At 32.3% G+C, this 18,362-nt stretch overlaps 1 protein-coding gene across 4 annotated transcripts; it reads left to right on the top strand.

Moving 5' to 3' along the window:
- Nucleotides 1–11,999: 11,999 nt before the first annotated feature.
- Nucleotides 12,000–18,020, top strand: LOC114192481 (SWAP (Suppressor-of-White-APricot)/surp domain-containing protein / D111/G-patch domain-containing protein). 4 transcript variants are annotated; one of them, XM_028082228.2, is made up of 10 exons: nucleotides 12,033–12,112; nucleotides 12,261–12,303; nucleotides 13,281–13,724; nucleotides 15,259–15,385; nucleotides 15,480–15,586; nucleotides 16,138–16,296; nucleotides 16,542–16,676; nucleotides 16,807–16,980; nucleotides 17,334–17,512; nucleotides 17,628–18,020. In XM_028082228.2, the coding sequence occupies exons 3-10, from the start codon at nucleotides 13,322–13,324 to the stop codon at nucleotides 17,652–17,654; spliced, it is 1,311 nt and encodes a 436-aa protein (XP_027938029.1). In that variant the 5' UTR covers nucleotides 12,033–12,112; nucleotides 12,261–12,303; nucleotides 13,281–13,321; the 3' UTR covers nucleotides 17,655–18,020. The 4 variants fall into 4 exon arrangements, with proteins under 4 accessions (XP_027938020.1, XP_027938029.1, XP_085525683.1 ...); XM_028082219.2 differs by lacking the exon at nucleotides 12,261–12,303 and having other exon boundaries at nucleotides 12,000–12,112; XM_085669557.1 differs by having other exon boundaries at nucleotides 12,033–13,724; nucleotides 16,545–16,676.
- Nucleotides 18,021–18,362: the final 342 nt, after the last annotated feature.

Genomic DNA, 18,362 nt, shown 5'->3' with positions numbered 1-18,362 from the left:
AAATTACACATTTAACTGAAGCATTTGTTGTAACATCCCATCCGAATATTACGAATTTACTTAATAAAATAAGATAATAATATTAAATGCTCATTTATTAAGCTCAATTTTCCAAAACATGGGAAATATAAAACTTTTATTACATCCGAAGTTAACTCAAATTCATAAAATTTAAAACTCAATTATAATGTCTACAGGTAGTAATATGAAATATTACAAATTCTTTAAAACTCATAAAATATAAAACTCTGAGAAAGTCCTCTCCCAACTAGCCCCGCTCCGGCTCTATGCCTCACCAGATCCACCTGCAACATCGACTACTCCCACGTACCGCGTACACAATCATCGCCAAACACAAGCAGATAGGGTGAGCTAACAGAATAAAACATATGCATCAATTTATATAAAAAAACACACACAATCCAAGGATCCTCATCCTTTGATCTCATATCACACGGCCACCACCATGTAATCCATGTTCTACTTCTTTGGTTGATAATCTCAAGCTTTCGTTATTGTCCAACCTACAAGCCACCACTTGTAGAACGCATGCGGGAACACTTACTATTCCGAGCCACAACTCAAAGAATGCTCGTGTTACCCTCTATCCTAAGCCATAACTCCAGGAATACTCCAACATCTGACCCTTGAGATATCGCCCAAAGCCTCGTAGACCACACACATCCAAAGCAAGCAAAACACAAAGTCTACTTCATCAAAAAATCGCCTGGCGCTGCACACGAGTCGCCAGGCGCAAAAGGCTTCCAGACTGCTTGGCGGGGGACACGTGCCGACAGGCGCCAAGTGCCTCTAATGTTACTGTTTCCACAAGTATCGCCTGGCGTGACAACCTTTATCGCCAGGCGCAACATGCTTTAATTCTCTACTGGTTTTGTAGCCATCGCTTGGCGGTCAAACACCACCGCCAGGCGCTACACCAGTACTTGTGCAATACTGGTTTTTCAGCACCCAAAACAAGTAAAAACAAACCATTCACATTTCTTATATATATATATATATATATATATATATATATATATATATATATATATATATATATATATATATATATATATATATATATATATCCCCCCTCTTAAACCATGCTAGCATTCAATTCGAACTTATGAATAACGCATGGTCAAACAAATATAAGCAGCAACACTCTAACGATTTAAGCACATAATCCTATGCACCAATGCAATTAATATTGACACACATGCCTTCATCAATAACCGATTCTCCACATGTGACAAACCCAAAGAAACATTCAAATTGATATAGACTTACCTCATAACCCACTCATGCTTCACTATAAGATACTTGGAATTATCAAGAGCTTATTCATGTATTTTAAAGACTCCAAAATCAGCAATCTTGAGTAACGTATATCTCTAACTCCTAACATCCAAATCAAATCTCCATCGTTCAAAGTGAAGAACCACATGTTATGGACCACTTGTCAAAATTTTAACTAAATCGGACGGTTAACGAATCAGGAAATGCAATTTTACGAAAACTGCGCAAACCAGAAAAAAAATGGTGGCACCTAGCGCCCAGAAGTGGGCAAGGTGGCACCTGGCGGGACTATTTTAATATTTTTTAAATTTTTTTTATTTTTTACACGTGTCACTTCACAATTGTGCCACGTGTAAAAAATTGACATGTGGCACAACTGTGAAGTGACACGTATAAATAATTAAAAAAAATCAAAAAATTCAAAAAAAAAATTCAAAAATTCAAAAAAACCCAGAAATTGACATGTGACGTTGACTTTAACACTGTCTGGTCAAAGTTAACGGTGAGGACCAAATTGAGTCATTTTTAGGAAAATGAGGACCAAATTGAGACAACGAAAAACTTGAGGACCAAACTGAAATTTCATGACAAATAAAAGGACCAAAAGAGTAATTGAACCTAATATTTTGCTTTTAACATGTTTAATATTATATGAAATTTTAGTGAATTAAGGAGCGATTTTATATCAACCAATGACTATCATGTAAAATTCATATAAAAATACATATTGCGCTTAAAAACTAATTTCATTATACTTTTTGGTTTAATAACACGCTCTAGTCATTGCCTCTATGATAAATGGCCAATTACTTATTCATGATTGTGTTCTATCTCAATTTGTATCCATAAATTCCTCTTATATTCCATTTCGCTATGTTTCCTTTTTGGGACTAACTTTAAATCAATAAAAATAGCCCAAATAATTTTCTTGTAGTTGTACTTAATAAACAAAGCTGACCCATAATACATTCAACTGCATTGCAACATAACATTGGTTGTGAGTGGGTTCTTTCTAAGTATACCATGTGATTTCCTTCTACACTTGAATAATTTGTTGAAAATGTCAGATGTACTTGTTTATGCAATTTTTCTTTTTAGAAACTTTGGATTAAGCTGACCCATAATATGGATGAAAGACTATATATGGTTGACAAAAGTCTTTTTTTTTTCTAGAATTCAATAACCAAGTTTTTGAATAATTTATTTCAACAAATACTTAAATTTTGATCTTGCATATGATTTTGGTGATGTTGAACATCGTTTTAATGTTGCCTTTGCTTTTGAACTTCGTCCGATATGTTATCTAGTGGACATCAAAGGTAACACTAATGTGGTTACATACATGGACACTATCCAACCAAAGATGACCGATGGTTGACCTGACTTAAGATGTTTCTATAATCTTTAAGGTGACGAACATAATGACTTCCGATACGTTGAAGACTAATTTTTTCATATTACAATTTTTAAAGAAAAATGCACAAACTTAAGTTTAAATTACTTTTATAACCATATTGCTTGCCAATCCACCATTACATCTTTTCATGTTAAATTGACACCTTACCAAGCAAGAGGAAGTCATTTGGTGAGATTTGTATTATCATATATATATATATATATATATATATATATATATATATATATATATATATATATATATATATATATATATATATTAAATAATTGATTTTGGTTAATGGAAATTGTATTTTTTGTAGGACCATCCCTTATATATTTTTTTGTAAGACCAGCCACATATTGCCAGTTATGCTTGCAGACACCATTTCAGAGATGTAGTGATTCATTGTAGTATGCAAGGGTTAGTAATTTTAAACGTAAAGTGTTGATCAAAAACTCATCCAAAAAATCTCAAAGACATGTTAATGATGGACAAAGTTTTGTTTTGATAATGACTTAACATAGTCTCTTCCCAAATCAAGAGCCAAAGAAGAGATATGAACATTAAAGATTTTGTTTGTGAATAAATCTGCTTTATTTTCCCTAATGTTCTTCATAATTGGAGTTTGCTACTATTAGAGTGAAGAATGAAGATAATATAAACTTTGTTTAATTCAAAACTTCACCAAAAAGTTAGTTAGATTGGTCTTGACCTATGTTATTTTTTTATTTCAGAAATTTATAAATTTGAGTTATGGTTGACTCAATCTTCCAAGCCAATTGTTCGAATAATTAAATTATAACTTAAAATTCATTATCAATTCAGTCTGAATATTATTATCGACATTTGAAAATAAATATAAATATATTAATATTAGCCATTATCTCAATTGATTTTATTATTATTTAATTTAAATACATCACATAATATATATTGAATTTACTTTTAATAATAATTAAAAAAATTAAGATTTAATTAACCTTTAATTCTCACAAAACCCACACAACAAGAATCATCAAACTTAGCATCCAAGTTCAGAAAATTAGACACCTCAAGATTTTATTCTAATTTTAAAATTTTAAGAAAAAATATTATGGGAGGAAGTGTGTTACCAGTGAGTCGAGACAATTAAAGGTGGTGAAGTGCGAATTAGTTAATAAAAAAAAGTTTTAGAAATTTTTGGAAAGAAAAGGGTTTTAAGGTTATCTTATAATTGTATTATAATTTGGAAAACTAAAAAAATGGACCTTCAGTCAAAAATATTTTCCCCTCATAGGAAATAAAATAACAGATGTCCAATACATATGGGAGTGTGAGTGAAAAACATCTGTCCACATGGAGGACATAGAAGAGAAAATATTTTTAAGAGTGAAGGCCCAACAAGTCCAATAGTTCCAAATTATTACACATTCATTTCTCGGTGTTTCTCTCTCATAGGGAAGAAGCCGCCTCAGCCACTGCTTCTTGGGTTTCTCTCGCTCTACCAAACCTCAAAAAACTTCTCTTTTCAAAACCTTCTAAAACCCTTATTTTCTTATTTCTATGCAAACGTCTTCTTAACTAATTCGTACTCCACTCCACCTTTAATTGCTTTGTCTCGATAATACGTCTTCTCTCATGATATTTTTCTTTCACTCAGGAATAAAATAACATCAGTAGAAAACCTTGTGTCTAATATTCTGGACCTTTTTAGGTTTGATGATTTTTGTTGGGTATGGTTTTGTGGGAATTGAAGAGATGATGAATGTTGGTGTCGTTGTTATGTTATTTTGAATTCATATTTCATGTTTTTTACGTGATTCTTGTGAAATCTGCTACCAAAAATGGAACTCACGTGATGTGTGGTTCTGGGTTCTGTTTGTGTTTAAAAGTTGAGACCTTTCAATATTTTTATCTGATTATGGATTTTATATTTGGTTGGGGTTTTAACTTTGTCTATAAATTTTGTTTATGAAAGTTTGGAGACATTGTGACATTAGTTGCTTGTGTTAGTATGTTTCATTGTCTATGGGATTATGTCTGTGGTGGTTTGCATACTTTTGAATTGAATTAGGTAAAGTGATGTTGTGGGATGGATTGTTATGGTTTGCTTGTTTCGACGTTTATACCAGACCTTTTAATGTTCTTACTTCATTGTTCTTTTTTGTGGTACTTTGACATGGTTATTTGAATTTCAGAAAGAGGAAATGGCTGGAAAATCAAGCAAGGGGAGGAACAAAAAAGGGTCCCAACATATTTCTAGTACTTCAGAACCAGCAGTCCATTCTGATCTTCCTGTGAAGAATAACGACGAAGGCACCTTAGAATCTACAAAAGCTGACATGGCTGAAGCTGCTGCAATTGGTGATTCTATTGGTGTCAATCCAGAGTTGAAGGAACATGAAACTGCAACATCGGAAGGGAGCCAACAAAAGCAAGGTGAGATGGATTAAAGAAGAACTTATGTTGTTTATACATATAATAACGTTAAAACATAGAAATTGTGCATGGTAATTGGACATTATAGCATGGTAATTGGACATTATAGCATGAAAATTGGACATTATACCATGAAAATTGTGCATGGTAATTGGACATTATACCATGAAAATTGTGCATGATGGTAATTGGACGTGATAGCATGGAAATTGTGCATGATGGTAATTGGACGTGAACCTCCCAATGTGTTACATTTTTTCATTTGCATTAAAAATATATATAAACTTTATTAAGAGATAAAGGAGTTACGTAACCGAACCAATAGTAGCGGGAAAAGACAAAATAAATATTAAAGCACCAATCATTAAAACACAACTTAATGGTCAAATTGCATATTACTTTTGCTATCCCAATTGCCTAACTACATTGTGGCATTAGTTGTTTGTAGCTGCATTTGTGCATCTGTGTAATATTGTGGTTCCAAGTGTTACAAAACTGTTATGGCTGCTCCAATGTGGTAATTTTGGACACGTGGCATCCCTTATTAGCTGCTTCCGTTATTTGCGCTATTTTGCCGTTATTTGCGCTATTCTGGATTGTGCCCATCATATGTTGTGGCACCCATTATGTAACTCCTCATTTTCAAGATTATTTCATATACTTTAAAAAATTATCTATCTTTACAATTATTTCCTTTTGTTTTTCCCCTCCCCTCTTTTTCTTCATTTATTTATATCTTCCTAATATTCTTTTATATTTTTATTCAACTGCAAAGTTGTTCCTAATTGTTTTATTATATAAGACAGTGTCAAGCACCCAAAATCAAATTCTTTTGAGACTTGTGATACGTTGTGGGATTTTTGTCTATGATTTTGTTATTTTAATTTATTTATGCTCTTTTTTAGTTTTTAGACACACACATATCATTACTCTTTGTTCATTATGGCTTCTGCCTGGGCCATCATTCCATCTGCCAAAGGCATTTATCTGCTATTGGTAGCCTTTTACAACTACAATTACAATTTAAAACCTTGATCCTACTGTTAGTTAGGAAGTCCGAAAATTGACTTCTGATGCCCATTTCCAAAGTGGATTGACTACCCTTTGTACTTGTTGGGTGTTCACTGCCTTTCAAATTTAGTTTTGTTTCATACTTTGCTGTAGAAGCTGCTTTGACACTAGACAAAACTAAATCGATAAATTAATGACTTGAAAATCATCCCTCATAAATTTTGTTAAAGTATTCAAGCTAGTCTTCCAACAAATTTGTAGTGTTTTGTTGTCATTCATGCCACTTTTATAACACTTAATTTGATATTCCTACCTCCGATGTTGTTTATAATAATCACAACATAGTAGATTCCCCTAATAACAATCAACTCAGGAATCCTAGTTGTGCCTAAAAAACCCTGGTTATCTCAATGATTTCCAAACCAACTTTGCCACCTATTATCCCATACACAAGTAGGTGTCTTACGTCAGTTTTTCTAATGATTATAAACATGTTGTTATGTCCATCATTGTTGCTATTGAACCACACAACTACAAAGAAGCCTCTAAACATACTCAATGGATCAAAGCCATGATTATGACTTATAGGCCCTCGATGACAACAACACCTGGATCCTAACTAAACTTCTCGCAAACAAAATTGATATAGGATGTCGTTGGGTTTACAAGATCAAATACAGGTCCAATGGAGCCATTGACCAATTCAAGACATGCTTGGATGCAAAGGGATATACTCAATTGGAAGGTTTAGAGTTGATGAAGGATTGACCCCAACCAAGGATGGAGGCAAATGCTTAAGAAGACTAAGCATGTTTAGAAAGGAAGTTCACTAATTCTTCATCCCTTTCATTTGTGTTTGCTATTTTTGATTCCCTAAGTTGACTTAGTTGAATCAACTTTAGTTGACTTGTTGACCTTTGACTAGGTTTGACTTGTTGACTATAGTTGACTTGACTTAAGCCAACATGCTAATCTATGTTTATTTGCTTTGTAGGTTAATTAGGAGTAAGAAAGCAATGCTAGGTGGCGCATGGTGATTGGGGAGCATAAATGATGTGGAAGAGAGAGTAAAGCAAAGGCATAAAGCATAAAGTAAAAGGCATGAAGCAAGTGTACCTATGTACCTTTGGTCTCCTTTGTTTTTAACACACTTTGGCCACTTTTTGGAGACATATGAGACACATTCTTTGTCTCCTTTTGTGCTAGAACGAAATTAGCCTTGCACACACCATAGTTAGCTCTTTTGTCTCTCATTTTTGTAACCTTATTTGACCTAGTTTCTAGAAGCTAGGGTTAGGTTTTTGTAGAGACATCCTTAGGTATCTTTTATTCGCTTAGAGGCCCCTAAACTCTTCTATATAAGGGGTGCTCCTAGACATGTAAAAGGGTTGAACATTTTGAAGTAAAAACACTCTTGTGTCTCAACCATTTGTGAGAGTTTCCTCCCTTGGGAGTGAATACTTTTAAGCCTTATCTTGCATAGCAAGTGGCGGCACACATCCACTCATCTTCAAGGTTGCCATGGCTTCTAGCCTAGCCTTGTAGTGACGTGCTTCTCACATTTTTACCATTTCTTTCCTTTCCATTTTATGTTTTCTTCTTCCTTTAATTGTTCTTGGTTTTCTATGGTTTATGTGCTTTCCATTTCCTTTTTGCTTTGAATCAATCCATCATCTTCTTCTCTTGAGCTTTGTGAAAGGAACATTCACATCTAGATAGCTTGCTATCTTAATGTCCAGTGGGGATTTCACTTAGCTTTCTTAATCAACTCACACCATATTCAATAATATTAAAAGAAAACAACATATTCCTTCATCAGGAGTACATTAATATGTTTGCACCATTACTGCGTCTTCTTCTTCTTCTTGTTGCCTCTCAAAATTGGATTTTGTAACAACTAGACATCAATAATGGTTTTCTCATGGAGACCTCCAAGAAGATATTTATATGCAACCAATACCTTGTCTGCATCTTCAAAATCTTAAAATGGTATGCCAACTACAATGATCCCTCTATGGGCTCAAACAAGTGGGAAGGCAATGGTATGCAAAGCTTTCTTAATTCCTTATTTCTCACAATTTTAAGTGTACTTTTGCTAATAACTTGTTATTTTTGAAACATGACGCTTACTACATCAAGACCATTCTCATTTATGTAGACGACATTGTCAATTATGTTTTGTTCTTTTGTTTATCCTTTATATATATATATATATATATATATATATATATATATATATATATATATATATATATATATATATATATATATATATATATATATATATATATCTTTGGCTATCTTTTGTAAGCAAGTCAATTCATATTATCAATAAAATCTTTCTTTCCTTTCACGCTCTTACCCTTATCTTTTCCTTTGAGTTTTCTCTTTTCTCTATTTGTTTGGAGAGTTACTGCTTCTTATACAAACAATTTAAGTGTGTTGTTTCTTGATCTTGATGAAAGCATGAGGGAAATTCGTAGACACAAAATGTTATATAGGCAGACTATTTTGTTAAACTTAATTTTGATGATTTATACCTTTATTTTTGTTGTGTCTTTTAAGATATCAAACATAATTTGATATGAAGTTGAAGGGGGTTCAAAGTAATTTTCAATAAGGAGGAAAAAAAGAACAAAATAAGATACATTTAATAAGTTGGAGAAAGTGTGTTGTCCAAAAGAGCATAAAGATTTAATAGTAAGAGATTAAATCTGATTCAATGAGGTACTTTTACAAAAAATAAAGTTAATTATTTCATAATCATGCACATATAATTGAACAAGTTGTAAAAGTCATTTATGAGTTGTATACTCTTAGGAATCCAAGTTAGTCTAAGTCATACATTTAGTAAAAGTGAGAAAGTTGAACATCGTATAAGGATGATGATCCACAAACTCATATGGTGAAACAAAAAACCCATAATTTGTTGTTTACATGCAATAAGTCTTATTTAAAAAGAAAACTTTATACTAAAACAAAATTAATCTATAGTGTAAGCTTCATGAGCACAAATTGTATTATTATAAACTTACAAATATAGCAAACTTTTACCTTGTCTCCTAAAAAGAGGTTATATCAAGCTTAAAAAAAACAAACAAATGAGACCATAAATATGATATAAAAAATGCATTTGTGTAAAAAGGTAAAAAGCAAAGCACTAAATTGGTCTCTAATCATTAAAAAAGCAAAAAAAAAAAAAAAAGAAGAAAATAATTTTGGTATACTTAAAAAAATATCCAAAATAATATGCATATGAACTTTGAAATCATATAGAAAGCACACTAATGTAAAATGCACTCAAACAAAATCCTTTATTGACAAACAAAGACTATCACATAAAGACAATTAAAACAATTAAATTTAACATTAATTGAAGAATGTTAGGTTTTTTCTTATGGAAATGGATTTGTGTTAAAGTGATAACAAAACATAAAAGTCGTCCACCTATAGTGCGTGTGACAATGTGGGCTTGGCCCAACAGGTCGACCCATAAGCCTGTCGAAAAAACGCGGACATGCTAAGATACTGAGTTTGCTGGCTCATAAAAGTCTTACCCTCATAACTCGCAACTCACACGGGCCAAAGGCAAGATGGGGCGAGCTGACCCGTGACTCGCATAAAAAAACTTGCTCTTGTGTATGTTGGTTACTTTCCTTCTAGACTTTTATATGGAGGTTCCAAATTCTTGTATGAGTGGGAAAGGCAAGTGTTAAATATTTTTGAATGTGCTAAAATTTGGAGAATGTATCATGCATATCAAAGTATGAATATGAATATGATGAAAATGTTGGATTATCAATTTATCATTCAACTCCCTAAAGTCTTTACTTAATTTTGTGAATTTGTTAATGTTTCAGAATTTCTTAAACATTAAAAGCTTTATTATAAGAAATTTTTTAAAAAAATGAGCAGGCTCGCGGACTAGAATCTATGCGGGTTAGGCAAAAATTTTGAACCCACATTTTCAAAACGGGACAGGCCAACTTGACTCGTATTTTGCGGGCCAAGTCAGAGCAGACCTAAACGGGTTGAGTCGACCCCTAACCCATAATACATACTTTTGAAACACTAATTGTATTATAAGCTTACAAACATCACAACATCTTACATTGGTTCCTTTTGAAATCCAAAAGTAGTGTGTAGGTGTAATTCAACTTCAAACAAGAAGTAATTAAAGTAATAAAAGCAGCAAAGCACTTGGGTGGTTTATGATGGTGAAGAAAAAAAAAAGTCTCAAAACCAAAAATCAAAAATAAAAAATCATGAAAATAAGCCTAACAAACAAAACGAACATGAAACAGAATAAAAATCAAACATGGTTGACCAAAACTCATACTCGTAAGCTTGTGAAGATAACAATTCTTCTTATTTGATTTCCGCTCTGCATAAAGTAAAAATTTGTGATAGAGAAGATGCATTAGTTTGGATTTTGATAATTGATATACATCTTCTTAGTCACAAAATAAAACAACTTTTTAGTAAAAACATAAAAACAACTTTTGACAAAATTTCAACAAATCCTAAACCTCAAACTTTTACCTCTTGAATCTTAAATAGACAAACACTTCGATCAAAATCCAAACACTCTTTTCATTGAACAAAAAGAAATCTAACATGTCATCTTTATATTGAAAGATGAATCGTTGAATCATGTACTTCTTCAATTATTAAACCGATACTATCTTTTCTATGCTTCATCTTCCACACAAACTTTGGGAGTAAAAATCCCTAAAATAGAAATACATGTTTTTGGGTAAATAATTGGTTTCCATCTCATGAAAACATATATATGCATTATAAAAAAAATGAGAAAAAAGGTCAAATAACAAAAAAGTAAACTTTTTTTCCCATCTGTTAGCAAATAAACACGAGTAAAACAATAAAGTTTCTGTTACTAATGAAAAAAAGATTTGACACCTGTGAAAAACCATATATGATAATATAATTTTTTAATATTTTTTATCGAGTGTACAGTAAATAATAAATAAAAATATTATTAAAAAAATTAGATATTATAATAATTATTAAAATGAAACATTATAACAAATTATAAAATACATATTTTATTAAATTTTATAATGTAATAATCACAAAAATATCTAAATATAATTATAAATTGTTGAAGTTAAATTTTTATAAATAATAAAAATAAATTATATTAACAAAGATAAAATTAGTAACAAAGTTAAAAATGAATTATAAAAAATCGTTTATTAGTAGCAAAAGTCATTATCTCGTATCATTGAAAATATTATAGTTTATCATGTTTTTTTAAGTACATCAGTATTTAAAATATAAAAATTATTTTTTAATATAAATTTTATTATTCATAACACAACATAGACATTGTTAAATATTTTTATACTCATGGAATTAGAAAACAAGCTTGATCTAACAACCTTAAGGTTTAATTAGTATATATAATAATTTTAAAATTATATCTTTATATTTTTCTTTTCTCAAAATTAACATTACAAGTTTGATTTAAAAGGTCAGCTAATAAACTCTTGATCTAAATCGAGTTATTTTTAGTCAATGACCTAAATAAATTTAGGATTATCTGCTATTCAAAATAATAGTTAATCTTAAACAATTAAAAGAAGAATATTTTATTAAATTAAACAAATTAAAAATAGTAATATTATTGCCTATATTATAATTTATAGATTAAATTATTATATTTAAATTTAAATTAATTTAATTAATATAACCTTAATTCTAAAAATATTTTTAATTTTTAATTTTTTAGGTTGAATCTATCATTCAAAGAGATTAATAAAGAAATAATAATGTATTTATTATTATGGTTATTATTTATTATTAAAATTTATACTTATTTTTTTCACTGGTCTTCTATTCCATATATAAATGAAAGGAGACAAGAGACAACTATCTATTTCGCTAGGTTTGTACAGCGTTTGGGGGCGAAAAGTTCAGCCTTTTCCGATTTGCATCAAATTCAACACACAACAACATCGTTTGGTCAGTCTTTTTTGCTTCTGCTTCCAATCTAGGGTTTTCTCTCTCAATCTTTTCTTTATCTTCAATGGTTTTAGTTCGATTTAAAGGGATGTAGGGTGAGGTTGGAATCGAACTTGTAATTAGGGTTTGTCTTTTGGGATCATCTCAGGTGAATCGATTCTGTTAGACGGTGTTGTTGGGTTTTTGATTCGGTGCGTTTTTTCATCTTTGCTAATGTTTTCACATGTGATAGATAGTCCCTAAAATCCTGTTTCTTTTTGTTATATATTTTTTCCTGAATCTGTTATGCAAGGCTTAGGTTATTGTATGCTGAGTATATGATGGCAAAGCTGTATATGGTGACAAAGTTGTAATTGGTGTAATTGGCGAGTCAATATTTTGCGTCTGTTCCATCATAGGGATTCATATGTTCTGTTCCTTTTTTGTCACCCTGGGTAAATGCTGAAGGTCTAAGAAACAATATGAACTAACATATATAGGAGAGAAGCTATCATATGTAGTGAGCGTTTAAGAGATGAGAATAACAAGTCTTGGCCATACAATTGTATATGGACTCTGTCGAATATGTTTTAGTTAATTTCAATCTTAGCCATCCATTTGAATTACACAGCTGAAATTTTCTTGTCTCACTCTTTCATCTGATCTTCCTGACGTGCCAGTTCGGTCTGATGAACACATTAAAATTTGTGGTTTGATGTTGTTTCTTTGTTACGAACTTCTGCTTCTTTTGAACAACCCTTTTTCATTAGAAGGGTTCCCTCTTTGATTTCCATTTAGATTGATGTGATATATTGTCATAGGTCAGTGGAATAATTGTTACATTTGTTTCACAATATGCATGATAAAATGACTGCTCTTCTATGGGCTTGTTTACCTTGTTTTGAATAATTATGGTTGTGCTTATTGTTAATGATATCAGGCTTGACATTGAATTTATAATTCTTCACATATTTAGATTTCTATTATGTTTGGCTACCGCTTCTTCATGACAAAAAATGGCTTTTGTCAAAAGCTCTTGTCGGAAGCTGCAAAAAAGATGATTTTTCTTAAATAAATTGAACCAAACATGTATTTAAACTATACCATATATATGTGTACACAAAAAATAAGTCAGATTTAAAAGTCAACTGCATCATCTAAAAGGCTTTAAAGCTTGCTTGTCAAACAGTGATTGGATTGCTGTAAACTGCATTGTTTGGCTGTTAGCTAATGGATAAGGGGGTGCCACCTAGCCTCTTCGTCAATGATGGTTCTTTCATGGAGAGGTTCAAGCAACTTCAACAAGAGCAGGAGAAAGGGAAGAATGTCAAATTAGAGAATTCTAAACCAATTAAGGTTATTTCAGGGTCTTTGTCGCCCAATCCCTCCATTACCAAAACATCTGTGGACTCGAAGGTTAATGATACTAGGAAAACATCCCAGGGTGGTTCTGGTGGCAAACTAGCTTTCAGTTTAAAACAAAAGTCAAAGCTGGTACCACCCCCTGTTAAATTGAGTGCCGATGAAGATGAAGAAGAAACAGAAGCTGGGTATATTTCAAATGATGCACCACTAAAACGACAAAAGTTAGGCCAGGATGGCATTGACCAATCATCAAGACAACTTGATGTTGGTAATTACTTCTTAAACTTTCTAGTTTTTGCAGATAGTTCGCTCATGATTGGTATTCCTACTTATTGCAGTTTTAAAATCCGAATAATCAAATAGCATGTGATCCATAATGCCATACCTTTATATGTCTTGCTATTTTTTCAATGAGATCTTGTTATTCACTTATTAGATTTTTTAGTTCATTAATGTGTGCTGAAGACCTTCCACTTGTATGTCATTGTGAATGTGAATATAATTTTCGTATGTAAATATATCTTAAATACTAACCTGGCTTCTGATTTTGTTTTCTTTCCTACATTTATTGTTATTTTGTTCTCTATCCAACTTTTGTATATCATCATAACTTTGTCTTAGATACATAAACTATTCATGAGGCTTTCCCTAGCATCTTTGAGCTTTTGGGCTTGATGGTCTTTGATGTATCAGAATCTCTAACCAAGTGATCAAGAGATCAGTCCTTACCAATTCTTACCAATTCTGAGTAAAAGTTCAATTTCAGCACATGGTAAGGGACAGCCTTTGCATTGTACATGTGTCAGGCCCCAAGGCCTGTGGGAGGGGGCATTAGATACAAAAAATTTATGGGACTTTGCCTATGCCTTAAGCAGCCTTGGTTGTTGACAGTTTTGTTACTGTTTCAAACACAATCTTTAAATTATATATTTATTTTTCTCTTTGATTTGAATGCAACATAGCTTGCATCTGTGAGATTTTCCTAAAATTTAGTGTCTTCCATAGACTCTTCTCAATGTGAGTAATAGCCATTTTCTTTCAGGTATTTTTGTAAAAAAAAGCATTTTTTCCAGGCTGTTGAAAAAAATATATTCTAAGTTTAATTGTTATTTTGAAAAGTGTTTTGTGTAGCTTCCAAAAAAGGAGCTGAAATTAGAAATACGTTTTAACACAAAAAAAATGGTTATATAGTTTTTAACCAGAAAATTCAATCTTTTGCACTTCATAAACTTTATATAAGATAAAATCACTATTTTATACATTTTTAAAACCAATTTTTTAAATCATAAATTAACAGCTGGCCTTCATTCTGTTTGCTTGGGTATGGAAGAAAGGGGGACATAAGTGTAATAGCATTGAAATAGGAACTTGTTCACTTGCACTCATCCTTTGGGTCACAAAAGGTGTAATGAAGGACTAAGAAGGGTTTAAACTCATTGTTTGGTCAGTCTTTAGCATTTCTGAACAGTCCCCCAGAGATATTTTAGTTGAAGGGAAATGCCAGTTGGCATACAGTTGCAATTACACCGTTTGCCCCCTTTTTTTCTTCACGTGAAATAGTCATCCTCTACATTACCTGCGGTTTCATTGTTGAAGAGGTCCTCTCCGTGTATACCTTCTTTGCTCATTAAAGTGGCATGCAGCAAAGAGGAGAAAATGTCTTGAATATTTTTGTCTCATGAATGCAGCTTATTCCCCAAGTACCTATCAAGAAATGGTGTATTGGCAGGCCTGCTACAAGACTAATTTGCATTCCCTTGTTCATGCTCTCGGTATTAATCAGTTTTATAAGTGATATGCAGCACCTCCTTCCCCAAGTGATCCTACAGTGAAGAAAGTTGCTGACAAACTAGCAAGTTTTGTGGCAAAAAATGGAAGGCAATTTGAGGATGTCACGCGTCAAAAAAATCCAGGGGATACACCTTTCAAGTAAGTATGAAGTCAACTTCTAATCCTTGTTTATTGATCATTTGTTTATGTGTTGTAATTTATGATTATATTTGATGCATTTTTCAACTTGCAGATTTTTATTTGATGAGAGATGTGCTGAATACAAGTACTATGAATATCAGCTTGCTCAAGAAGAAAAGGCTCTTGCGCAGACAAGGGAATCACAGGTGCCTCGTAATGGTAAGTATTTCAATATATTTTCATGTTTTTAGACCAATTTATAATGTATTACGTTTCAATATATTTCCATAATTTTTGTTGCTTTTTCTGTCTAGGAATTGTAAACCCTAGTTTTGTTCATTTAAAGTTTTCATCCATCCATTTTTATACTATTTTCATGTAAACTTGCATTATTTGGTTAATGATCATTGTTATATTATAGTAGTTGAATATATTTTCATGATTTTAAACCATGTTCTTTTGGTGCTTTAGTAGTTACTTCATGAATATATTTATGTTTGAGATGATATCTTAAATATTATGATTTAAATTTCTATGGATGTTACATGGTAACTGTTAAGTCTCAGAACTGCAATTGTTTTCTGTGGTGTCTGTCTACACATGATATATGTTTGAAGTGGTAACAGTATATGTGATATGTCTCCTAGTAATGTTGCTTAGTTCATCCACTAGCCTGCAGATTTGATGAGTTTTGATCTCTCTGATGTGTGGAATATGCTTTCTCATCTACCTCTTATTTATTTTGGTTTTGATTTGGTGGTTTTGTTCAGGGGGTACAAGCACTTCATCTTCCAAACAGACTAGTGGTCATCAAAGATCATCTCAGCAGCAGACATCCTACCAAATTCCTGCATCTGCTTTATATGAAAGTGCTGACAATCCAAGAGCTTCTGGATCTTCAATTCAAACATCTCCAGTAGGAATGAGTGGTAATTGCGATATTAATGTGTATTCTTTTTATTGTTTCCACAGTTGCTGTCTGTTTGATCTCCATTTCTTTGTCAATTTGATAAAGTTTAAGGTGTGTTCAATGGAAGTCATGATTTTGTTCCACTGCATTTCATTTTATCCTGATTCTGAACTATACATTAACTAGTATTTGTTATTACTCTTCTCATGGACTTGGTGTGCAACCTTCTCTTGTTGCTGTTTCCTTTGTGTATTTCTGCTGCAGAAGAGCCCAGTGGTTCATCAAATGCTGATTCTTTGGCACTAATGGAGTTCTACATGAAGAAAGCTGCACGGGAAGAAAAGTATAAACAACCTAAGCATTCAAAAGATGAGATGCCCCCTCCTGCCTCTCTTCTAGGTTAAAATTGATTTGTTGCTGGCGTTTCTTGATCAGAATATTCATTTAGTTAAAACGGTTATTTTTATGCATCTATTCTTGTAATGGAACAATCTATTGATTCCTTTCGTTTTGGGTGACACATTACCAGGCAAAAAAGGCCATCACATGGGTGATTTCATTCCTCCAGAAGAACTTGAGAAGTTCTTGGCTAGCTGTAATGATGCTGCAGCACAGAAAGCTGCAAAAGAGCATGTAGAGAGGTCTAAGATTCAGGCTGATAATGTAGGCCACAGGCTCCTGTCAAAAATGGGTTGGAAAGAAGGTACTTTGTGCTTTTACCCAGTTCCATTTTCATGCTCTTGCTATATTCCATTGACTTGTGTCTAAAGGCATTTAAACCTGGACTCATTCAACCTTCAGCTTATTTTGAAGCTCCTTATTTATTTATTTTTTCTTATGGTCAAGTGTTTGGCCAAGCTTTTTTTCTTAAAAATAACTTATAAGGAGAAACTAGGCCAATATTACCTTAGTATGTGAAACATATGAATACTGAGAATCTGCTGCAAATTTATCTTGTATGAGTACCATAGTGTTTTGAGAGTTGATTGAAATTACATTGTTATTAATATTAAACTTACGTTATTGTTCCTTGATCTAACAATCATGAATTCCCAGGTGAGGGTCTGGGCGGATCCAGGAAGGGTATTTCAGATCCTATCATGGCAGGTAATATTAAGAAGAATAACTTGGGGGTTGGTGCTCAGGAACCTGGGGAGGTGACTTCAGAGGATGACATATATGAGCAGTACAAGAAGCGTATGATGCTTGGTTACCGTTACAGACCCAATCCTTTGGTATATAATGCTCAGAACCTTTTTTAACTTTTCCTTTTGTAGTTTCAGTTACTTTCAATATCACGGTACTTTGTTTTAACAAGCTTTTATCATGTTTTAATTGTTTATTTTACAGAACAATCCTCGAAAAGCTTATTACTGAGCTTCACAGTGGAACCGCAAGTATTTTCAGGAAAAGTGAACTTTTTCGGTGTTGATGAACAATCCTCTTCTCAGTGTTGATATTTTAAGGTTTCTGTATTGTGTGCTGCACTGCTTGTAGGACTTGGGGAGAAAAGAGGGGGGAAGGCTTTAATGTTGGATACACACATATCTTTATCCGTCAAAAAATAATGGTTTCTTGTTATTTTCACTTATCTGAGATTTGGAGCATGTTTTTTTATTGATAATATATTCTGGAGTGGTACAGGATATTATAGGGGAAGCCTTGCCCTTGTCTTGGTTGGATATTGATCATTGTGTTGTTATATCTTGAATGATTCACCTCGCTTTGTTGTCATGATTAAAAGATGTTTTATCAAGTAAGTAAATACAATTTGCAAGCAAGAAGAAACAAGCTATTGAAACCAGTTTCCCTTTTTCAAATTCCAACTTAAACATAAAAAATATCAATTTTTGTTTTTCTTATATGATTAAATTTCACAATTTTGTATCATCACATTAGATGTTTAGACACGTTCAATTGCTAAAATTTTGATGGACACCGACCTACAAAACCACGTTAAAAACATTTGTACACGTTTCTCCCACTCAAATGGCAGAAAAGATAAAAGCATTTTAAAGTATGTGCATGCTTGAGTTTGTTTTTAGCACATCTTACTTCACATCCTGAGCAAGACACCAGCACAGT

This window comes from Vigna unguiculata, chromosome 1 (assembly GCF_037176805.1).
Source record: "Vigna unguiculata cultivar grain cowpea cultivar isolate G323 ecotype 2 chromosome 1, ASM3717680v1, whole genome shotgun sequence".
NCBI classification, from domain to species: domain Eukaryota; kingdom Viridiplantae; phylum Streptophyta; class Magnoliopsida; order Fabales; family Fabaceae; genus Vigna; species Vigna unguiculata.
This window is presented reverse-complemented; position numbering and strand designations above follow the sequence as displayed.

Bases quoted from the DNA above. Each gene is read 5' to 3' on its own strand.
- LOC114192481 (XM_028082219.2), top strand. From the start codon at position 13,322: ATGGATAAGGGGGTGCCACCTAGCCTCTTCGTCAATGATGGTTCTTTC. The intron at 13,725-15,258 runs GTAATTACTTCT...AGTGATATGCAG, and splicing joins ATCAAGACAACTTGATGTTG to CACCTCCTTCCCCAAGTGAT. The intron at 16,297-16,541 runs GTAATTGCGATA...TTTCTGCTGCAG, and splicing joins ATCTCCAGTAGGAATGAGTG to AAGAGCCCAGTGGTTCATCA.